Here is a 25,036-nt window from a genome sequence, read left to right as displayed (position 1 = left end):
GCACTTATATACTGCTCTTCTAGACAGATTAGTGCCCCACCCAGAGCGGTGAACAGGTTGTTGTTGTTGTTGTTGTTGTTATCCCCACAATGCAGCTGGGGCTAAGAGGAGTGGCTTACCCAAGGCCACCTACTGAGCTCATGGCATAGTGGGATTCGACCATTAGAGTGCTGATTCGCAGCCGAACCACTTAACCACTGTGCTACAGCAGCTAACTGCCCCCACTCCAATGGAGCCACCTCAGGAAACCCTCAGTTTATAAAAAGGTGGGGGGAGGGAATAATTCCAAATAGTAAAAGAAAGTTTCAGGTGACATATTTTGTAGTCATGGCAACCCCAAGTGGTGTCCCACATTGCAGGAAGAGGTGGAGCAGATGTTCCAGAGCTAGGTCTGATCCTTGTCTTAAGAAAATTCTGCTTTGCCTCAAGATTTTTTTTGTAAGAGCTGGAAGTTCTGAAGGATGGCACCCAGTTGTGGCTTTTTCTCCCAACTCTGTTATCTCTGATTAAGTGCCATATGACCAGCATGCTAAGATGGAGTTTTCAGCTGAGGGTATAAGAACATTGCTGCCTTGTCTATTTTTTCAAGAACCACCTTCATGTGGAGAAGCATGCTGAGTGTTTTGTGTATTATATTACTGCTGCTGCACTAGAAATTCAACCATCTGCCAATCTGTGAAGTCTGAAAATATCTCTCTGTAGGTGTTGCAGTAATGTGCAAGTGTGTGAAAGAAAGCTTTTGAGTATTCTTGGTTCCCTCTAAAACCACACATTTTGGGTTAGCTTCCCCCCTAACTGATAGAAGTTCAGTATGATTCCTGTAGTTCCTGAAGAGACTGTGTACATCTTGAAAGTTAGCATTCTGCATGCAATGTTTCAAACAATGTATGTGATATAAAGATAAATGCTACTTTGTTACTCTAAATAAGATTTCCAGCTGGGAGTAGAGATTGAATAATTTGGCCAAACAGCACATCAATTTCTTAGATGGTTTGTTATATACAGCCTCCTGCTGATAACTTCTGTGAAAAGCAGAAGCTCTTTCAGTTTCACTTTTCCATCAATAAATTTGACAGTACATGGACGGTGATGAAGTATTTGGTATAAATAAAGACATCTGGAAAGTGTGCTTATTTTTTTTAAAGTATATTCAGCATCTCTTAGTGATGATTGTTAGATCAGTTAAGAGTGATTCCTTTTAACAGCTATAAAGTAGAGGAGATATTGATAAAGGACTTTGACAACAGACTTGTGCTAGCGGAGCTTTCTGTTTGATCCTTTGAGCATTTTTGCTACTTGCAGCAGAATGTCGAGGAAGCATCAATATCTTTTTATTAGCTAGGTGAAAAACTATCAGGACTATCTTGACTGGTATTGTCGAGCCAGTGATTAATTGAATTAGTTCATAATGACTTTAAAGTATCAAGTCTAAATTTGTTTCTAAAAACTGTAAACAATTTAATTTTCAGATTAGTACTGTGTTGCTAGTTGCTATCTAACAAGATCTCTATAAATAGCATAGATTATACTATATATGGAATAACTTGCTATCAAAAGGTGAATTTTTAAGTTCTAGTATTATAATTCCCTTAGAACAGACTCCCGTTTAATTTTGGACAGTGTGAATTTGACTCTAGCGTTTACATTTTCTGTTGGTCATTGTTCTAAGAGCATCTTCCCTTGGTTGCTTTCTGAATCCCAAGAACTAGTGTTGGCTTATATTTTTTTAGGTAATGAGGCATTCTCACTTGTCTTTTTTTGAATTAACTATTTTATCATTGCTTCTTATTTTTCCTTGATTTTATATTTTGAAATATCTGTGAAAACTAGGCATCTCCTGAAGCTTTGCTTTCTGTCTGCTGTCCTCTAATAGGCAGCCAAACTGTCAGCGCAAGGAAATGGAGGAATGGGAACAGAGCTAATAGGAAATAGCTGGAAGCAGTCAGTCTGGGTTCTTCAAGTACAAACCAAAATCTATTAAATTTCATCAAAATACCTTTTTCACTAGTTGTAGCAGCGCTTGAGAAAAATTTCAATATGTTGCTGTGGGCAGGGAAAGGGTGCTGACTTGAGTTTCTTAGATTTGAATTGTTTCATGCGCTCTTCCTCTAATTAACTTGTTCTTTGCTGTCATATCTATTTGTGTTCTTATATTTGTAATATTTATGAATTCACTATTTCATCTACCTCTTCATGCTTTCTTTTAAATGGATGTAGAAATGCAGCAGTCACTGTACCAGACAGCAGGAAATTCAGGGAAAGGTATAGCAAAGCCTCCTAGTGCCAAACCTATAATATTTATGTAGATGTTTCTGGTTGAATTTGCTTTGATTTGTGCTTTACTGCTTTTAGAACATTCATAGTAATTAGTTCAGTTGCAACTCTGAGAGACAATTTGTAGCATGCTAGAAACTTGATGTTTTTTTACAGTATTGGGTTATTTGGAGATGATTGTTGCATGATTCTGTATTGCATGTATCCATGGGAACAAGGAACTCCCGTGCGCCCATGCATTTTTGTGCATTCACAAAAAATGCTTTTCAGTAGAAAGGCCTCAAGCAGTTTAGAGTTTCCCATCCTCGTGCTGATGAAAATGAGCAGAGTTGTTTGATGGCGAGAGTCCATATCCTTTCATAGTTATGTATAAGTGAATTCCTACTGTATACATATGACAATAGAAAGATCAAGAGTTTTCTGAAAACAGAACCTTGGAACTCTGTTTACAATCCAGGCCATGCAAAACTTTCAGCTTCTTCCTTCCAGTGAATACTAAGTTACCTTCAGCCATAGGAAACGTACAACTTAAGGGAAGCAAAGTGTTGTGACTGAATATCTGAATATTTGGCAACAAACGTTTTCAGTATGAAATGGGAGTTTTCAAGCAGGATGAACTGTTTTCCAAACATCCCTTCCCAATGCTAAACGTTCTCCAGACTTCCCCTCATATTCTTTATCAAACTAGTTCTGATTGGCTGTTTCACTCGCACCATTTTTCATTCTTTTTATCTGGTCTTTTCTGTTGCTGCCATCCATGAAGCTGTCACATAACCAGCAAGATTGGCTGTGTGTTGATATCACTGGGGCCTGTGCCGCTAGTGCAAGTAAGGGAATCCCTTACTTTGTCTCATCTTTGTCCTTGGTTAAATTGACTATCTTGCACCTTCATAGATAGGAGCCCTAAGGTCATTCTGGTCTTTTAATACAAAGGAATGAATCACTTTCTAAGACTTGAGGCTTTCATTTGCCCTGCCCATTTGCACCCTTCTCTTGCACACACACCCCTCGCAGATTTGTGTCTCCTTCTACTTTTCTTTTAAGTCGTTTTTCTTTTGGGTCCTCATTCTCCTGCCCCATATCTGATGGAACTCCTAACCTGTTTTTCTAAGACACCACCCCCACTTGTACTTTCTTCTTGCCACCCCTCAGGAGTACTTCTCATCTTCCCATTTTTCATTGCCTTAAAGAGTAACTTATCTTCATTTCTTATCTCCCCCCTTCCTGAAAGTGACTTTCGGCTCTCATTTTTGCCCTGCTTTGTGTGCCTACCCCACTTGGGAAGGTCCTCTTTTCTCTTTGCCTTTGTCCCTCTTTAAGTGTACAGTAGAGAGATCTCCCTCTAGAAGAAGGAAACTTTGGATCTGTCTACCTATGGCGTTTTTATCCCACCCTTCTTCCAATGAATGCATGATAGTTTACATGGATTCTCCGTTCTATTTTATACTCACAACAACCCTGTGAAGGTAAGTCAGACTGAGACAGTATGACTGGCCTAAGATTACTCAGATAGCTTCATGTCTGTGGATATTTAAACCCTTATCCCCAGCCCTAGTGTGACAGTCTCACCATTCATCGTAGGACTAATAATCCAGCATTCTCTCCCCATGATAATGTAGTGAGGGCCAGTTTGGTGTAGTGATTAAGAGCAGCAGGAGTCTAATCTGGAGAACCGGGTTTGATTCCCCACTCCTCCACTTGTAGCCAGCTGGGTGTCCTTGGGTCAGTCACAGCTCTCTCAGAGGTCTCTCAGCCCCACCCACTTCACAGGGTGTTTTGTTGTGGGGATAATAATAACATACTTTGTAAACTGCTCTGAGCGGGCATTAAGTTGTCCTGAAGGGCGGTATATAAATAGAATGTTGTTAATATTGAAAGATCTACTCCATCCAGACAGCATATTCTTGAAATGAAGGGCATTTCTCCCATCTTTTTAAAAACTTTATTTACCCTCAACCTATTTTTCTTTGTTTTATCCCTACCACACCACTCCTGGTTTTTCTCAATTTGAGGGTAGCTTTTCACAGACAGTGTTCTGTGTGATATTTTTTGTCTTTCCAGTTGAATTAATAATCTGTTAACGCAGTATAAGATTAAATCAGTCTACAAATTATAGTTAAAGGTAACGTTGTAGTGGCATGGGGCTCAACTGTGAGCTGACAGCACACGGCACTTGACTGCCAGTCCCAGCCTCAGTTCATTAGAGCCTTGAGTGTGGTAGCTGCATGGGCCTGCAAAATGGTATTTTCATGGTCTGGATGGGGTGCTACCATCACTTCCGAGAAGGTATTGCAACTGGGGGAGATTTTGGGAAGGGGAGCCTGGTTCTAGAGATTCTGATGGCCTGAATGATATGGAGTGTATACATGCCTTTTAAAACCTTCCACCAGTGATCTCTGAAAAAGAAAAGGACAATTCATACTTTAAAAAAAATGAATTGTGCCTCCTTCCCACCCATTTCCCTAATTTTGCACTATGCTGGTTCTGATTAGCAAAGCTAGACTAGTAGGTGGCTTACGTAACCCATTACATAATCATTGGACAGCTGGCAAGGAGTTGAGAAAGTAAACACTACTACTAATTTGACAAAATTCAACATTAGGAATAATGTCATCTCTCTGTGGAGATGCATTTATGTATCAAACCATCAAAGTAAATGGGAAAACTTGAATGTGAGTGTTTGGATGCAAGTTCCAAATGTGTATGTAGGCGCTCTTGCTCACAAACTATTTTATTAGATGTTTAAGGATGGTTGGTTAGGAATACCATATGACAGGCTGCTTCTGCATGAGGATGAGAAAATACTTCACAGTGGTGACTACAAGCAGTGTGAAGTCCATTGCTACTGCTGTTCTATCCTCCTGTTTCCCCCCTTTGTGCCTGTGCAAAAGCACAGCTGTGACATCAGTTGTACTAGGGGCCTCTCTGGCCCTGAACCACAAGATTCCCTTCAATACTGAGCTCCACTGTATTGTGGTTTGGCAGATTAAAAAGTTCTTTAAATGGCTATTTGGAGGGAACAGTGTCCATGCCATTTTGAAAGCAGAGTTTAACTTCATGCCTTCTCCATAGTACCAACAGAGGGAATGTCCACATGAGAACTCCCCCTTAATCACTCTGCAGATCAAAGGAGAATGTCCTGAGAATGCCCTGAATCATACTTGAAATTAGCATGACATTATGTAACCGATCCCCTTGAATGCAAAGGGTTCCATCTTTCCAGGCAGCATAAAATCTACATGTGGAAGTAACCTCAGTTCTAATATCCCAGTCGTTCTCATCTTTCTATAGTGGATAAGCCTTACAATGTGTGCAGAGTAGACTAGTAAAGACTGTCTTTAAAACCATAATCTTTGAAAGGGGTAATCAGATGAATATCAGTTTTATTCTGCTGGCATCTTAGTGCTTGTTCATGTGGAAATTTCCAATTTGTTTAATTATTGAACTTGTACAAAAGTGAGTTTATTAAGTTTTTCTGAAGTATCTTCAGAGATAATATATAGCATAAATTATGCTTCAGTCTAACATTATTTAAAATATTTCATGCATCTTATTATACAAATTTCCTTTTAAAAATTGTTTTCATTTTCATGCTTCTTTTAAAACAGTTGTAGATGACCTGTCTGGAGATTCATCAAGGTGAGCTTTCAAGTTTTTTGATGTGTTAAGTTCTGTTACATTTATGAGAGATTTATTCTTATGTTTTTATCTTGTTCAAGAGATTCTAGAAAAACAGATGATGACAGCTGGCTTTCTTCTGAAGATGAAGACTTAGATTTCAACCCCAAGGTAAAGTTTATAATAATAGTAATTATAAATTCAAAATTATATTACAGCAATGGAGAGACAAATACCCACTTCCCATAATTCAATGGATGGAAAACCTTACAAGAGTGGTAAGACTCTTAAGCTGGAGAACCAGGTTTGATTCTGCTTAAACAAAAAGAGTCTAGTAGCATCTTTAAGACTAACCAACTTTACTGAAGCATAAGCTTTCAAGAATCACAGTTCTCTTCATCAGATGCATGGAGGGTAAAGAAATTGGTCAGATATATAGGTGGAGAGGGGAGGGGGGAGTAGATGCAATCAGTAGCTTCTGATAATGGGATCAGTTGGCTTCCGATAATGGAATCAGTTACTTCTGATAATGAGATAACCATTCATAGTCTCTATTCAATCCAAGCCTGACTGAGTCAAATTTACATATGAATTCCAATTCAGCAGCTTCCCATTGGATTCTGTTTTTGAAAGGTTTCTGTTGAACTACAGTGACCTTTAAGTTTTTGATGGAATGTCCTGGTAGATTGAAGTGTTCTCCCACTGGTTTCTGGATGTTGCCATTTTTAATGTCAGATTTGTGTCCATTTATTCTTTTGCGCAGAGGTTGGCTGGTTTGTCCAATGTACAGAGCAGATGGACATTGTTGGCACATGAGGGCATATATCACATTGGAGGATGAGCAGCTGTAAGAGCCAGAGATAGTGTAGTTGACGCCATTGGGTCCTGTAATTGTATTTCCTGGGTAGATATGAAGACAGAGCTGGCATCTGGGTTTGTTGCAGGGTCTGGTACCTGTGCTGGTGACTCTGCTAGCTGATTCATGGTTGTAAGTGAGAAGTCGTTTAAGGTTGAGGGGCTGTCTGTGGGCAAGGAGAGGTCTTCCACCCAGGGCTTGTGAGAGAGAGGCATCATTTTCCAGGATGGGTTGTAGATCACTGATGATACATTGGATGGGATTGAGCTGGGAACTATAGGTGACAACCAGTGGTGTTCTGTTGTTAGTTCCTTTAGGTTTGTCTTGGAGCAGGCTGTTTCTGGATACTAGTCTGGCCCTGTCGATTTGTTTCCTCACTTCATTAGGTGGGTACTATAGCCCCAAAATGCTTGTTGTAAATCTCTTAAGTGGAAGTCCCGATCAAGAGCATTGGAGCAGATACGATTGTAATGTAAGGCTTGGCTGTAGACAATTGACCGAGTAGTATGTTTAGAGTGGTAGCTGGAGGCATCTAGATATGAATATCGGTCGGTGGGTCTCCAGTATAAGGTGGTGTCTATTATGTAGTTGTATAGTGGTGTCCAGGAAGTGTACCTGTTGTGTAGAGTGGTCCAGGCTCAGGTTGATAGTAAGGTGAAAGTTGTTGAAGTCCTGATGAAATCTCTCAAGGGATTCCTTCCCATGGGTCCAAATGATGAAGATGTCATCCAAGAATCTTAAGTATAGGAGTGGTTTCAGTGGATGGGAGCTGAGGAAGCGTTGCTCCAAGTCCACCTTGAATATGTCTTAGTCTTAAAGGTGCTACTGGACTCTTTTCGATTTTGCTACTACAGACTAACACGGCTAACTCCTCTGCTTGAAACCAGCTGGGTGACCTTGGGTCAGTCACAGCTTCTTGGAGCTCTCTCAGCCCCACCCATCTCACAAGGGTGATTGTTGCAAGGATAATAACACACTTTGTTAACCACTCTGAGGGGGCGTTAAATTGAATGTTGTTGTTGTTGTTGTCTATAGTTGAACATATGGCATATAGATGACAACTGCAAGTGGACTTACTTTTATATATTTGGAAACCTTTTATGGATGTTTATGTGTAGATTTCTCACTATTGTTGCCATATGTTTATTTCTATAATGTATGAGGTTTATTTTTTATTTTTTTTTATTTTGGAAAAAAATTTAAAAATTTTAAAATTTAAAAAATTATAAATTCAAAATAACATACTGATTTTCTTAGACTTTAGAATAACATTAATGTCTGTCATTACATCTGAGGCAGCTTGAGGTTCACCAGTTTATTTCCATGCATTCCAAGAGAATCCTGCACTAATTCTTTGAAATTCCAAATACTGGTAAATCATTATGATGTGTGTGCACGTGCACGTGTGAATGCAGTCACGCACACACACACAACCAGTATTTGGCATGTCAAAAGATTAATGCAGGATCTGTCTTGGAAAGCATGGAAACACGCACAAAATAAATACATATTTTATAAATCTATATCAAATATGTATCAATAATGGTGCTAAGCTAACCTTACAATAGCTTACTTTTGCCTATTACATTCTTTTATTCTCTTTTTGATATGGAGGTAGATTTCATTTCTACTGGGCTCCCCTATTCTTAAATATTTTTCTGAATTAACGGTGATTTTTATCGAACTGTTATTTGAAGCATCTCTTTACCTGTAACTTTTATATCATTTTAAATTTACCTAAGTGGGTACTTAGCATGCTGTTTATTCAGATTTTGTCCAAAAGACTTAACTGTAACAATAGACTATGATTTTGTGCAAGTACCTTTCAAGCAAATTAGCCTCTCATGGCAGAAATTGTTGTTAGACTTAAACAGATGTTTATGGTTTTTTTAACCTTGTCTTTTTTTTTTTGAGAGCCCTCATTTTTTCCATGTGGGAAATCTTTATGCAAGAACCCATTTGGTGTTCATGTTTGTGTTTTAAGATAAAAAACAGAAATTAACCCATAATTTATAGTTTGAGGATTTATTGACAAGCAGAGAGCACACCAAGCCACTCAGCATTATTTAATTGTGCTCTTGTTTCCTTCCTCTCTCAACCATAGCCTCGAACTCCAAGGACACCCCATTATTCACTACTTCCTTTTGTATAAGCTATCATATGGACAAAAGATCTCTTTGCTCTGGGATATCTAGTTCCTTCCTTATATCCCTTGTTTTGTGAAGTTGGATGTGTGGAGTAGGTGGCTTGGGAAATTGTATCAATGGATGGGCCAAATCATGGTTTATTTTGGACTAGGCTGACCTCTTGGTGGTGGCATCCAGGATCTGATCAGGAACTAATCTTGGGGAGGGGGATGTAGGTGCCTAAAATCCCATGTGGAACAAATTTCACCGAATGTTGGATTTTGTTAGATCCCACCGGGTATTTCAGAAACTGTGCAAACATTCATGTAATGAATACCTTATGTATTACCTTTTTATTTTACTTACAAGAAAGGCTGTTACATTTTATTATTACTTCTGTTAATATTTAGGAATTAAATGCACTTAATACAGTCTTTCGTTGTAGTGTATGGATTGTGCTTAATGGAGCCATTTTTAGTGACTGAACTGGACTTTCTTAATAAAATTGCAATAGATATTCTGAATATCATTCTGTGTTTACTGTTTATAGTGCTCAATTGATTAAGTGTTTTGTGCTGAGTTTTTCCTGATATTTTTTACGTAACGTAAAGGTAAAGGTTAGTCCGCTGTGCAAGCACTGAGTCATTGCTGACCCATGGGTGGACATCGCCTTATGACGTTTTCTTGGCAGACTTTTTATGGGGTGGTTTGCCATTGCCTTCCCTAGTCATCTACACTTTACTTCTAGGAAACTGGGTACTCATTTTACCAACCTTGGAAGAATGGAAGGCTGAGTCAACCTTGAGCCGGCTACGTGAACCTGGCTTCTGCCAGGATCGAACTCAGGTCGTGAGCAGAGCTTGGGCTGCAGTACTGCAGCGTACCACTCTGTGCCATGGGGCTCTACATACTTACTTAACATATCTTAATTTTAATAAGCCTAAAAATGGAAAATGTTATGTTTTTCAGCATTCAGGGTAAGTTGAAGAATTATTGCCGGTTGTATATCTTACTGCATTTAAACTTTTATTTCCAGAAATCACAGAAACCAAGTCTGGCTCACCTAGTGAACGTTTCGAAGCAGATCAAGAAAAGTAGTACGTTACCCGAAAAATCAATTTTATCACAGTTTTGTCCATGTTAAAAATGTGTATTTTAATAATTTTGTTTATGTGTGCTTCCCTTTGTGTGTTTGTGTCTTGATGTAGTAGATGAGAGCAGTAGCATTATCAGAACAGACCACATGTCCAGTTCACAGCAAAGTAATTCAGATTGTGAAGCTGAAGATTTGCATAAGTGCATGGCTAAGCCTTTCTTCCCAGTTATGTCCTTCCCTCAGCCTGCCCGTTCCTCACCTGGCTCCTTTTCAAAACCTATCCAGATGTCTGCTAGTCACTTTGGCATTAAGCAGGTAATATTTTTTTAATGTACAGTTTCTTTCTATTTTTTTAATTATCTGTATGTTTACATTCCACATATGGTTTTATGAAGATAATGAAAATGAAGTTGAAAATAATCAGTTGGGAAAATATAGAGCAGATGCTCAAAACCCCAACAAACAAGAGTTGGAAGATCCAAATGATTCTTATGTAAGCAGTGAGGAAGAAGATGGAGAATACGTTGATGAGGAAGATGAAGGGGAAGAAGAATTTGAGGAGGAAGATGTGGGAGACGAGGAGGAAGTTGAGGAGGAAGAAGAAATCGAGGATGAGTTAAGTCAAGAAAAGGATGAAAACGCAGAAGAAAGTCAGGATATGCTGGAAAATGGAGAAGAACGTTTTGAAAAACTAGGGGAGAAAGAAGTGTCAGAAACTTTTGCTGATAATGAACACATTGGTGAACAAAACTATGGTAATAGAAGTATTCTTAGTAGTAGTCATGAAATGTGCAATGTGCACGGTGAAGAAATACAGGAGTCAGCTGGGCATTTGAAATGTTCAGATGAAAATATACCTATTAACAAGGTGAATCACGAAAAAGAAAACCATTGTAAACTTGAAGAAAAAAACTTGAATAACCGTGAGTCTGCAGAAGGAAACACAAAATTTCAGAATCTCAATGAATTCCAAGGCTATGAAGAAAATGAGGAAATGCTGGATATGAACCACCAAGGTTTTCACAGAGATGTTTGTTCATCGGAGACTTTTGAAGTACCAGCTAATGAAAAATCTGCATTTCCATCTCTTTTAAACAAAAGAAGAAATTCAAATCTGGGTGAAAAGTTTGAAAGTGATGATGATGATCCTGAGTCAGAGGCAGAAATTGAAAAACCCAAAACCCAAAAGCAGAACTTGAAAAATATTAATTCTGTGGATTATAAAAATATCACAGAAAAACAATATAGTGATTTGCATGAACTAGAACAAGTAGTATATGAACCATTAGTACATGAATGTGAACATAGTATGGAAGAAAATCTGAAAGAAGACTTTCAGTCTAATAACATAGTAAGTAAATTTAGAATCATGGATTTTTCTAACAGTAACGCAGAATGTCAGATAATAAGGTAATATTTAGCTAAATGGTTTGAATTGTAAATTAATGATACCGTGTGGGCATAAACTCAAGAGTCCATGAATGATACCATTTCTTGTAATGTGGTAAAATTAGAAGCTTAAGAGAATATTGGAGGGGAAGATTTTGTGATGAGATTTCCTAATTATTCCCCATAGCTTGTATCTTCTAAATCAAATGTAAAACATTGTATACTTAATTGATGAAAATGTTCATCAATAGAAAATACATATTTTAATGTATCTCTAAGCCTGAAAAACATTCTTAATGTTACCTGTGAAAATATCCGAGCATGGATTTTTTTTAATTCTATGGAATATAACTGCAGAAAGGGAGTCTCTGTATCTTAAGGAATAAACAGGGAATTCAATGCAAATTTTAATTATGTTAGGAAGAATCTTCAGGAGAAGATGAGGAGGAGGATGAAAATAGAAAAGTTTCAGTTTTGGATAGAAACGTGATTTATAGCCATTCTCATGATCAGAATCCCTTACAAGATGGCAACTTTAAAAAAGGTAAGTAAGAAACAGTTGAATCTAGTATTTTAATACAAACTCTAATTTTACTCAGTCTGTGGCAGTAATGAGAGTTTTAATACATTTAGAAATTGCTGGTATTGGTCTTTTTTCACCCCGTTAATTCCCTTACTTTGAAAGGCTACATTCCTGTAAACCTGTTTCAAGTATTGTCAGGTCACTAGAGAACTACACTGTGTGAAAAACCTGATCATGATTTATTGTTGTTATAATTTTTAATATATTTCTGTTGCATGATTGGTTCTCATCAAGAAAAGAAAATTCCTTTAAATAGACTTTTTCCCTGAGTAATAGTGAATTGTGGGGGTTGCTTGTTTGCTCTCGGGTTGTACAAAAACTTAAAAGTTCAGGTTCAAGTTATCTTAATAAATGAAATCTTCAGTGGAGCAGAAATTGTGATGATTATATTATACTTAAAATTGAGCTGTTCATGTCATCATTGAGGGGGCAACCCTGTTACTGCTTCCCAGGTTCTGCATAAGAATCAGATAGGGATCTGAAAAAAGCAGGCTAACTGCACACTGAAAACAAACCTAATTTAACTAATAGCAGGTTTGAAAACTGAATGAAATGAAGTTTTTATTTTGAACTTTACAATCATTAATGTTGGACTGGATACAGTCTCCACTTTGCCAGAAGAACATTCCTGCTTATACAAGGGAAGAAGGGTCTACCAACATCAGAGGTTTCAACTTCTTGATGTATCCCCAGGCACCATATTCCTAAAGGTTTCCAGTCTTCTGGCTTCTCTGAAAAGTATTCCTCCATGCTGCAAATGCATCACTGTGGGGAAGATATAATTATGAAATGAAATTAAGATGATTGTACTGTGATTGACTAGTTTTGATCACGTCCTGCTTTCAGGAACTTTACTAATGACATGTCGTCAGTCTAGGGTTTGCAGTTTGCTGCATGCTCAAGACAGATTGCTGTTGCTTGGAAGTATTGAATCTTAGGGGTGCTCAGCAGTATATAGGGCTGGAATGATGTGTATGCTGCATGCAAGCATCATCTCTACTTCCATCTCCAAGTCTGAGCACGCTGCTGACGCTTTGCAGCGAGGAAAGAGGGGAAGAAGGAGCCAGACCTTGCTGAGGCCTGTATCAAATGCTGGATGTGGGTGTGCGTGGAGGAACATTTTGTGAAGAAACGTTATGTGTGTCTTTTTTTAGATATTTCCCCATTAGGAATGGATGAAGAAGTAGAGGATAAGAATACAGAATCTCCATGGGATTCAGAGGTACATTAATTTAAACTTAATAGTTTAAGGTGAATTCTGTTACTTTAGGACTAGTTTGAATGATATTATTTGTCTTTTGTAAATATTTGGTTTTGTAGAGAATAAATATGTCTGCCCTGTGGTGACAATACTTTTCTCATTTCACCATTTAATCAGTTAAAATGTTCAGTCTAGGTACAACTATGCAATTATTGCAGCATCATATAGCATTAGTAATCAAGATAGAGAATTTAGCCAGATAGAAACATCCAGAATTGCAGTAAGTATGACATGACAGCAAAGGCCCTTTCCAATGGAATGTTCCTCAATATCTGGTCTTTTGTTTTACAATATTATTGCATATTACTTGCAATAATAGAATATTATTATTAAAGAGTGAGGAGACCACAAGGATTGCAGGAGTCCCTTCATTTCCCCCTGTTCCACACTATTCTTTTTTTCCCTCCTGGCAGCCCACATATCCACTCCTCTCTTCCTGCTTCTTTCTCTCCTTGGCATTCACCAAGCATCCACAAAGCCTTCAGCTTTATTTCATTTTCAGCTTCAGTTATACACCACCTTTGTCCCCAGTGGAGACCCAAAGCAGCTTACATCATTCTTGTCTTCTCCATTTTATCCTTTTAAGTCTGAGAGGTAGATTAGGCTGAGAGTGACTGGGCTAAGGACACCCAGCCAGCTTCCATGGCAGAGTAGGGGATTTGAATCAGGATGTCGCAGACTCTCCCTCTTCCCTCCTTTCCTCGCTCTGGCAGCTCTCCCTGGGAAAAGTCTGGCCCAGTTGTAGCAGTCATATGGCAGCAAGTTGCCCAGGTGAGTTGTGTAGTTGCCACTGCTGGGCTCGGCCAAGTCTTGCAAGTTGCGTGGAGGCTGCCAGTGGGCCCAGGTGTGCTGTGTGGCATCAAGTCATCCAGTAGCTACTGCAGCTCTTGAGTGAATTGCACAAATTACATGGTTACAAGTTTCTCAGTGTTTATGGTTGGGCCAGGCCCAGATGAATCCATTTTCCAGGGCAAGAGAGAGAGAAGGGGTAGACTAGAGGCCAAAGTAACCCTGGAGAGGACCCTCCACCCTGCCTTTTACTGCCAAAAACCAAGGTTTGAAGGCTGCGTCAATAACAGCTCGCACAATGTCTGCTGGGATCTCAGAGGGCATTCATTTCCTAAAGATACAGGGGTTGCTTCTATTATTCTATGTATTTTTTTATTTCAAAATTTTCTGCACATCTGGAACTTTTCTCAGGTTTGTAGAAAGATCTGTACATGGTGCCAATCTCTGGATTTAAGTATCCACAGATGGGACCATGTTCAGAATTAGATATATTGACAAAAACGCTCAGACTTATTAATTCATGTCATACAATCTTTTTTTTACTTTTCTTTCTAAAATTGTTCATAATGAAAAATGACTAAAGCAAATTTGGAATATGATGTTTCCCTCTTTCATGTTTTTTACAGGAACCAGAGGGAACAGAGCCCAAAGTAAAGAAAAAATTAAGTAATTATTGCTTTAATTATTTGGTGGGGAGGAGTCTAGTATAATGTTTCCAGCTAACACATTTCTTGTTTTTTTTCCAGATTTTTTGGAAGAACTTGGTTTCGATGTGGCAGATGATGTTGAAGGTTCATGGATATTTGTATTTATATTTTTGTGTCATGCATAGAAAATAAAGAATATAGAAACAAACATTCTATACAGTACTTCTGAAGAAAGTATATAAGACCAGGCATATTTTACCATAACTTATGGGAATATGAAAAATGTTCCCTTATATTACCTAGTGTCTCCTTTCAAAAGAATGCAGCATGGCCTTTGCATACATTATTCCCCTAATCTATAAAAAAATTGATTTCACTTAATTTGGAAGATAACTTGGCAGATTTATTTTAGGGAGGTAGTTCTACAGAGATAATAAGTATTTTGGCGGTATGCTTACCCCCAGTGAGTTAGAGACTGGAAGATTATTTGAGAAACTCAGCACATTTGCCAAAAAAGGTGCATACGACAAATGAGTCTTTCCCAAGACCCTTAACTTGGATTTACTCCAAGGAGAAATTCCGTTCATTTCATCTTCCTCCATCTCCTCATTCCTCATTCTCACCCGCACTTACTTGCTGATGGTGTTGAGTAGATGCTCTCCTTCCATCTTTCTTCAATACCAGCAGCATTGGAAATGTTCCCAGAGTCAATGGAGAACTCAGTCCACATATAGACCACATTTCAGATAGTGCCTGGGGGACTGAGGGGGAAATCTTCTTGTTACCACTCCCACCAGCAGATACACAGGGATGAGATTGAGAGAGAAAATGTGAGAAGCTTTTCTGAATTGGACATAAAGTCTGAGTCACAGAAGAATTTGGGGCTGTAATTGTTAGTTTTTTTTTAATTAAAGGAGAGCATTACAAAGCTACCCAATTCATATTTCCACATTTAAAAATATTAACATAACTTCTTTGTATAGAATGGCTTATTTTGTTACTACTGTGGATCTAGTCTATAGTCTATATTGTGATTATATTATGATTATCATAATCATATCATAATTATATGATGATTATATTATGTTATTATAGTCTTATATCATAATGCTGTATTAACAGCAAGAGATAGTATTTACTGTTTTGATTTAAAACAAATATCCCGTATTTTTCAGATGAATCTGACTGGGATTCAACCAGCATTTCGATTAAGAGTATACCCTCTGCTAAACATTTTAATGACGTTGTGCTGGAAGATAACACCAAAAGTGATGCTGCGAGTAAAAAACTGGAAATTATTCCTGTGGGAGTAGAATTGTCTGATGCTCAAACAATAATTCCTGTAAAAGGTAATTGGTCACATTTTCATGACAAGATCAGCTTGTTCACTAAAAAGCAAGCAATATATTTAAAACATTTGCTTTCTGTTCTTAACCCTCTTACTGTGATATAACCCCAGATTATTTTTTTAATAGGATCACTGTGGAATTACAGGTTATGGCTTTCAATAACTGAAACAAGATAACTTTGCTAATTCAACTGTTTTAAGCTATTTTGTTCATTTATTGAAGTGGGAATTGGGAGGGGGAGTATGCATCTCTTTGCCTCTCTCTCCTCTTCACTTCATCCAAACTCTGTTTGACATATCCTGACATGAGTTCATAAGTTTTATTAGAGGCCAGAAGTTGTTCTTATTGTTTTCTTTTATATGAGATATAGTTTGACAGCTGATTCTGTAATTATCTTGGTAATGTTTTTGTCACTAAGAACAGAGCAGGGCGCAGAAGGCACTCTATTTGCAGGTTCAGTTCTGTGCTGCGGATTTGCATAGGACTGGGGGAAAAGAATCAAGTAGACCTGGGCCTCAGTTAATGAGTTTCCACCCTGAAATATTGTTAGGGTACTGTATCAGAATCCCAAATTGTATCTTCATAGAAAAAAAGATTAAGACACGTGATACTATGCCTTTTTAGTTGAAATGTTATTCTGAGCTCAGAAACTAATCTAGGCTACCCTGTTTGAATATGAAGCACAAAATTCCAAGCTTTAATTGGCCATAATTACCTGAAATTCAGAAGTTTTCTACTCCCATTATAGTGTGGAATGTAGTAAACTTCAAGAAAGTTTGACCTGGACAAAACATGTAACTGCTGAACATGTAACTGCAGCGGTGTGCACACACACACATAATCTGGGAAATACAGGTCTGAGTTTCAGGGACCTCCAAAAAATCTGAGATTCCTGAAAGCTGGGAAAGATTCTCTGATCTGGATGAGACAGATTAGAGAATCCAGAATATATCCTATCATTATTCCCTATGGGGGAAACTATCTGAGATCTATCTAGGAGGCTGGGGGTGGCATTTTTCAAGTAAATGCCAACAAATTTGTGGAGAACCTAGTCGTGACTGTCCTCTAAAGCGTACCCAAGTTTCAGGAAAATTGGACCCTGAAGTCCAGTTCTACTGGCCCTTGAAGAAGGTGCCCCCAGCCACACTCTTTTATTTCTTATTGGGGAATTTTTTCCAAGCAGGCTGTCAGGCAGAAACACACAGGGGCATGACGGCCAGTGGCCAAAGGAACACTCCCAAATTCAAGAAGAAGCCCAACAGAACCAAAAGGAATCAAGGGGACAAACATCAATCGTGTCAAAACAGATAATACCACCCAAACCAAACTGAAGCAAGGGACATTGTTGCAACTTTGCCCAAACGAACCAGTGTCACTTAGAAGCCAGGCAGACAAGGAGAGCTCCTGCATGGATTGGCCACTCACTCCCCCTCCGTCCTGTCTCTACCTCTTTTCATCTGTCTCCTCCTTTCTTGGAAAAAAAACAGGAGAAGGCGAAGAAGGAGCCTGCCGTAGGCTGAAGCCACATTTCTCAGATTTATCCAGATTTGTCTGGGCTCTGAGTCTAGATCCTTGGATTGGAGCTGGGATTCTCCGATTTGATTCAGAATAGCTGGATTGAGCAAAAATCCAGCTTTTTTCTCAGATCTGGATTGCACACCCCTAGATAGGACAAAACATTTTAAAGCTTCCTGAAGATCCCCTCCCCCCAAATAAGAACTGAACACATCAAGAAGAAGTTGGGCTAAAACTGTTCTCTCTTATGTGCTAACTTCTTTATTACTTGCAAATAGCTTTCAAAAACAGAAGAGCATTCAAAACTCACATTCTCTGTCTGCAACCTGCAACCATATGGTTCACTCTGCAAAACGGTTGCGCTCCATGTATAGATTATGTCTTACAAAGAAAGATCCTATGCTGGCTTAAGGCCAGTTTGAATTTCTTTTTGCTCTTGATACTGGCAATTGTAGAAAAGAATACTAGCACAATTATCCAGGAAGACTGTTCTAAAACACTGAAAAATACAAAAACTATTAATTAGATCCTGCTTTTATTTTGTGTAATTTTGTCTGTTTCCTTGCCATTGTAAGTATGTATGAAATGTGTTATTTTTTCACTAGTTGAACAGTTTTAATACTACAGTATACCCATTACGGTCACTTAAAGCTGTCTGTTTTTATGATGCAGAGACCAAGAACTGCAACTCACTTCTTTGTTTTTTTATTTAATATCTCTTAGTCTTGTATAATATATTTGTGCTCTTACATCTTTTGGTTTAATTTTAATACATCAGTCTAACATGTGAAACATTTTAGTTGAAGTACTTCTGCTGCTAATATGGTGTTTAGAGGTGGGCATGGACCGGGAAAACCCCATACCCCAACAGGGAAAACCCCCGTTGATTTTCAGGGACCATGGAGCATGAACTTTTTACAGATCAGCCCTGTTCACAGACCGGTTCATCAGTCCATAGTCTGTCACTTCCAGCAGCCCTGGCTCTGCCCCCTTCACACCCAGAGAGCCCAAACTCACAGAGAATCTTCACCAGCCTCTCCTCCAGCCACCCTCCAAGTTTGGTCAAGATTGCATTTTGCATGTTCGAGTTATAGACCCCCAAAGTGGCTGCCCCCGGGAAACTTCCAGTAGATACTAAGAGTCGCAAATGACAATTGATTTGCATTGGTTAGCAGCACCAAAAAGTTGCAATGAGGTAAAATCAAAAAGAGCCCCCTCACTCACCACACCCACACCTTCCCAGCTCTTACCTAGGGAATTTGCTTCTTGCTCGCAGAGAGAAGAATGGAAGCTTTCTGCTTGGCAGGCAGAGCTGCCTATCAAGGTTTTGACAGCTAAGATTGGCCGCAGAATGTCCACTCCTCCATTGCAGAATGGGAGCTCTCTGGTTGGCAGGCAGAGCTGCCTATTGAGGTTTTGAGGGCTATGATTGGCTGCAGAATGTACACCTCTCTGTTGCAGAATGGGAGCTCTCTGCTTACCAGGCAGAGCTGCCTGTGAAAATAAGAAGGCAGCCTACCAGAGGGTAACAACTTCCAGTAAATCAACAACAATACAAAAATGTCAATCTGAAAAATTTAAAGTGCTGAAAGTGCTCAAATATGCTCACAGTAAGTACAATAAAAATAGCAAATACAATTCATATGTACACAATGTATAGCAAAATAACTTTTTGGGAAGAGTTCAAGAAGTAGCTCAACACTATACACCAATTTCTAATGGACACACCATATATAATACTATGAGCCCAACAGGCTTAGTACAATGCATACTAATTTCTATACATAAATATTCAATCACTGGAAATAAATTTTGCAGGGAAGTAATAAATTTTCAAGTCCATGAATATTCAATAAGTGTTATATAACACACACCATTTGGTTATTGAAATTGCTTGTCAACATGATGCTCTGATGGTCTTGATAATGTTGAGCCTTTGAAAAAGTTGGTATTACGAAACGGGATTAATAATGCTGGCAAACACCCGTTAGGCTCCATCTTGACAGTCTCTTCTTCAAGACTCTGTACAAGTTCCTCCTTTTGAAGAAGTCGGACATCACGTCTTTTTCTCAGAGGACCTGTAAAGAAAGAAGAAACAATCATAACATAATCATGGACTTGAAAATTTATTACTTCCCTGCAAAATTTATTTCCAGTGATTGAATATTTATGTATAGAAATTAGTATGTATTGTACTAAGCCTTTTGGGCTCATAGTATTGTATATGGTGTGTCCATTAGAAATTGGTGTATATTGTTGAGCTACCTCTTGAACTCTTCCCAAAAAGTTGTTTTGCTATACATTGTGTACATATGAATTGTATTTGCTGTGTTTATTGTACTTGTTGTGAGCATATTTGAGCATTTTCAGCACTTTAAATTTTTCAGATTGACGTTTTTGTATTGTAGTTGATTTATTGGAAATTGTTACCCTCTGGTAGGCGGTTGTCTTCTTACTTTCACAGTATTATCCAAGGGAGCCCTTCTCTTTGCTTTAGGCAGAGCTGCCTATCAGGGTTTTGAGGGCTAAGATTGGCTGCAGAATGTTCACCTCTCTGTTGCCTAGGGAATTAATTCTTGCTCCTTGCTCAATAAAGCAGAATAGGATCTCTGCTTGGCAGGCAGAGCTGCCTATCAAGTTTTTAAGGGCTGCAAAAGGTCTGCAGACCCTCCGTTGCCTAGGGAATTAATAGATCGGTGCCAGGATGTCTGGACTCACGGACCAGTGGACCAGCCCAAACGGACCAAAATTCATGAAAATGTGAGTCCCACGAACCACGTGTTCGCGAACCATAAACCAAGCCAGACCATGTCAAATTTAGGTCCATTTTCCAGACCATGCCCACCTCTAATGGTGTTACGTTGTTTGCAGAGTAAGGGGCAATGTTCAGATTACAACAATTACAAATATCTTCAATGTATTTACAGATGGGCAGTGTAATGAACAAAAAGACATCAAAGAAATTGAAAATGATGAGAACAAGGTCAGTAGGTTAAGAGGTTAATGTGAATATTGATCATTGTGGTTTTATCTGACTAAAATAAGCATTAAGCTATACATTAATTTATGTTGAAGTTTAAAGGCTTCATTCAGTGGGATAACTTTATTTAAGTGACAGCTTTCCAACGCTATACTGCTTCTCTCTGTCCTACCCTCTTACTTTTAGCCAAGTTTTTCACAACTGCCCATTCCTTCTTAAATTTCCAACACGTTTCTAGCAGCCAGAAACTCACTCTCTTGGGAAACCTGGGCTCGTTGAGAATAATATTGCCATAATCTTAGGCCATTTATTTTACATTGCTTACAATCAGAAACACTGATTATTTGTATATAAAAACATGAAATGTAGGATAACTTTGAGTTGCTTGATATTTAGCATACAACTACAAGGCAGAAAAGTTGAGTTGTTTCACTTGAATGGGAACTTCCGTGATCATTTTTTTCGGCTTTCCACACATTTATAGAAGCATTTAGTGCCCTGATTTTGGCTGTAACTGCCTCAGGCTCATGTATTCCCTTTCCATTCGTTGTTCTGATTCCGTTTTAATTTCTTCTTTGGGGAGGAACTGTAGCTTACTGTTACATCTGAATAGGACAAACCATGGTTTGATAGAAACTTGGTTTGCCTCAAAACCATATTTGGACAACCAGATTTGATGGCAGTCTATGGTTTATATAAACCAATGTTTGGCCACAGATTGCTGTTACATGAAAAAGGTTTGCTCAAAACAGGTTCTAAAAAAATACAGCAACCATTCATTTGGTATTGTAACAAGGTTAAATCAGAGGAAGATGAAAGGATTGATTTTCTACAAAATGTAAGAATGGATATGTAAATATACATAATTGGATCAATGTTAAATTGGAACTCAAGAATCAGCATTAGTATATTTAAGGTGGAACAGTATATGGTTGCACTTTTCTTCCTTTTGTTTTGCATAAAGCTTAAATACTTTGAAGTCCTGAAAAGCGTGTTATTTTTTATAATTAAATGTATTTTTAAAACAGTTTAAAAAGAAAAGAACTACTTGAACATGTTGTATGTGCAGAGCAAACAAACCTGAAGAAAGATCTGGATGGCAAAATCATGGTTTAGCTGTTACATCTGAACCAAGCCAACCAATGAATAGGGTTAAAAGGAACAGTTGTTGTGGAGAAGTTTTTAGAACTAAAACACAAAAACTGCTGTCATTTCTCACCATTGTGTGCTAAATTTTTCTTCCCTATTCAATAATATTGTAAGTTATTGATCATGCACTCTTCTACAGAATAAGAGTAGAGTAAAAAGTGTCATGAAAATGATAGTAAGCTGGCAGATAGCTACAGAGAGAATGGAGTTATAACGGCCTATCTCAGTGGGGGTGGAGGCTGCCACCTCTAGATTAGGAAGCCTGAATTGGGACCATGGAACAGCATTTGCTGCATAGTGGTAAAGGGGAGCAAGGTATGAATGGAGTGTGTGAGAATGGCTGTCTTGCTGCATATACGGAGGTTAAGATGTGGTTGGCTAGTATAAGACAGGTTACCACCCAAGGACAGTGTAAGACTATGCCAAGGCAGAGGTTGGAGAGTACTGACCAAGCAAAGTGAGGCAAGGGCGGGAGAGGAGTAGAGAACTGGGCCAGGAACATTACCTGACCAGGGAGAACATCCTTGCTTAGGCAATTCCTGAAGGAGTTCATTCTTAGGAGCTTGGAGTGAAAACAGTACAATAGACCTTTCCTTTCCGGAAGGCTGAGGGAGAGACCAAGCAGCTGGAGAGTCTAGCTATCTACACCCATTGTGTTTAGATGACCCTGCCACTAAACCATGCCTGTAGTTCCATGTTTTGCACTTGCAATGGAGGCTGAGCAGTATGATATTCTTCTGTCCTCTGAGATGCTGACAACAGTCCAGCACGCTCTTACGATTTTCTGTGCACCTAGACACATTGTTTCCTGTGTTGATGACAGCCACGATCCCTCCAAAAGTTGTATTATCAATGTAGATGCTATCAAATGATGCACCATCAAAATTTCCTCTGAAGATGGAAAATGTAGTCATTTATTCATGTTTAACTTTCTAGTAAATTAATAAGACTCACTTTTTAAAATAAACAAGTAAAAAAAAGGTAAAGAGTCCCCTGTGCAAGCACCAAGACATTACTGACCCATGGGGGATGTCACATCACGACATTTTTTTGGCAGACTTTTTATGGGGTGGTTTGCCATTACCTTCCCCAGCCATCTACACTTTACCCCCAGGAAACTGGGTACTCATTTTACTGATCTCGGAAGGATGGAAGATTGAGTCAACCTTGAGCCGGCTACCTGAACCCAACTTCCACCAGGATCAACCTCAGGTCATGAGCAGAGCTTGGGCTGCAGTAGTGCGGCTTACCACTCTGCACCACGGGGCTCTTAAAAGTAGCAGTGTATTAAGTGTCACCTCCGTATTCAAATGTTCTTGAAATAAAATTCTACATCTCTAAAAAATTGTTTTTGAGAAAGTTAGAGTTTCATACATCTTTGAAGTTACATTGATGTAGCAGGTTATAAATTACAATTGGTGAGAAGAAAAGTGATTTTTTAAAATATTAATGATGCTACAATTAAACTTAAATGTGTACATATTTTAACAAAATATGCAGTAGTATCCAAGCCAGCTATATGTGCGTGGGAGGGGACCACAAGTTCCAGGGGTTTGCCACCCAAGCTTCAGTCTTCTGAGCCATGTACCACACTATTACAAATGCTCCAGTACTCTCAGGTATGGCCTTTTGAGAGGCTCAGAAGCTGTAGGAGGGAAATAGAGGCAGGAAGGATCTGTTCTGTGAGCAAAGCTTTTCTCACAGTTTTTTAATTCAACCTAATGTTGTGAAAACCAATTATGTAACAATCCTTTTGTTGTTAAGCTCTCTATATGATGATTACAGCATAACTTTTTATGTATAGTTATTATTTTTTCTATCCATACTTGGCTTGCATAAGGACAAATGTGTAATAGACACATTCAACGCTATAGAAAAGCCATCACTTGAAGATCAGACTGACAAGGCAGAGGTTTCATTCAATTGTGAGAAAAAGAAACCTGAAGCAGCAGTGCATATTGAGGAATCAAACAGTGATTGCAGTAAGTTTGATGCAGATCTCTGGGAAGAACGATATGAAAAAATGTGGGTTGCGAATGAAAAAAAAGAAGTCAAAACCTGTTTTAAGAGTATTACAGCAGAACTGAAGCAGATGTTTGGTGAAATTGACATAAATGAAAAAAGTAATTCTTCTGTGGAAGGACGAGCACAAGATGGCTTCAGTGATGTATTGGGGGGCATAAATGAATCGTCATCATCACCACCTCTGTTTCAAGCAACCATTGGCATACAAGAAAAGGGTGGTTCTGGAAATTTCAACTCTCTCATTGCAGAAAAGAAACTCAGCACTGAAAACTTAAGTTTATGTCCAATAAATTGTAGGTCTCCGAAGCTTCTTCCTAAGCAGGGTGAAAATGGTAAACAAAATATTAATCAAAACTGGAGTGCAAATAATGACAGACTGTTTGATATAGCAGAAAGTATGGAAGTAGGTGTAAGTGGAGAAGAAAGAGATGATACACCTGTTCAACTGGAAACAACTATGGGTGGAAAGATTACAGTTTCAGAAAAACTTCTTGAGTATTCACCAAAATGTAGTTGCGAAGACTTTAAAACAGCATATATCAAAAAGCCTGCCAACACAAACAATGCAACTATGCTTTCTGATGAAACAAAAAGTACAGTTCAAGAAAGTCTACACCATTTTAACAATGGTGTTTCCAGGGACTGCATAGTCAGCAATTACAGAGATGTTGAAACTGAGACTGGAAATAATATGAAAAACTCTGAACAATCCTGCCACCAAATATCAAAAGAAGAACTGGATGAAGAACTAGAACGTGATGTTGCAAGATTTAAGAATGAGGTAGGGATGCTGCAGACAGCGTTCCTGGCTTTGGAGAAAGAGAAGGCCCAGCTGCAGAAAGAGGTAGTGGAATGCCTGCTGCTTTTCATTCTTTGGTCTTTCTTGTACCTCTGCCATCCTGTTCATTTCAGCTCTTCAGCGTTATTGGAAAGCCTTCTTTCATGTTGGCTTTGTGCAATGCTTCTAAAATGGATCAGGAAAGAAGAGAGATTATAGGCACATTTCTTCTGTGTTTAGGTGATTTAAGAAAGTTCAGTTCAAAAAGTGATCAGTATGTAATTTTAACTTTAAAAGACCCCAAATGATTCAGGTTTTAAGGAGGTGCAACTATAACAGATGAACGGCACCCATTTTGTAGTCTCTTGAATTTGTTCCAAAATGTGAAAGTAGCTTCTGAACAGGGTATTGATCTTTCCATTACTCTCATTCTTGCTTAGCACCCTTCCTTTTGTTGTGTGAAACACTTCTCTTTCTTCGTTACAATATTGTTGGACGCTTGGTAATAATAGCTATTCTGTTTATAATAACTAGATGGTGTGTGTTCCAAATTCATTTTTTCTTTCACTGATGGAGGTATTTTTCCATTATCTCATGCTTT

General features: G+C 38.5%; 1 protein-coding gene across 1 annotated transcript in view; it reads left to right on the top strand.

Moving 5' to 3' along the window:
* LOC129335671 (ankyrin repeat domain-containing protein 26-like) overlaps positions 1–25,036 on the top strand; it is a 91,800-nt gene that overhangs the window by 7,544 nt on the left and 59,220 nt on the right. Inside the window, exons 6-15 of the mRNA XM_054988416.1 lie at positions 5,883–5,913; positions 5,994–6,063; positions 9,911–9,971; positions 10,086–10,285; positions 11,780–11,903; positions 13,097–13,164; positions 14,619–14,658; positions 14,739–14,783; positions 15,815–15,988; positions 20,431–20,486. Of these exons, the coding sequence (XP_054844391.1) occupies positions 5,883–5,913; positions 5,994–6,063; positions 9,911–9,971; positions 10,086–10,285; positions 11,780–11,903; positions 13,097–13,164; positions 14,619–14,658; positions 14,739–14,783; positions 15,815–15,988; positions 20,431–20,486 (869 nt within the window). The remainder of the gene's footprint in view (positions 1–5,882; positions 5,914–5,993; positions 6,064–9,910; positions 9,972–10,085; positions 10,286–11,779; positions 11,904–13,096; positions 13,165–14,618; positions 14,659–14,738; positions 14,784–15,814; positions 15,989–20,430; positions 20,487–25,036) is intronic.

Source organism: Eublepharis macularius, chromosome 9 (genome assembly GCF_028583425.1).
Source record: "Eublepharis macularius isolate TG4126 chromosome 9, MPM_Emac_v1.0, whole genome shotgun sequence".
Lineage (NCBI taxonomy): Eukaryota > Metazoa > Chordata > Lepidosauria > Squamata > Eublepharidae > Eublepharis > Eublepharis macularius.
The sequence above is the reverse complement of the archived record's forward strand: the minus strand, read 5'-3'. Positions and strand labels throughout refer to the sequence as shown.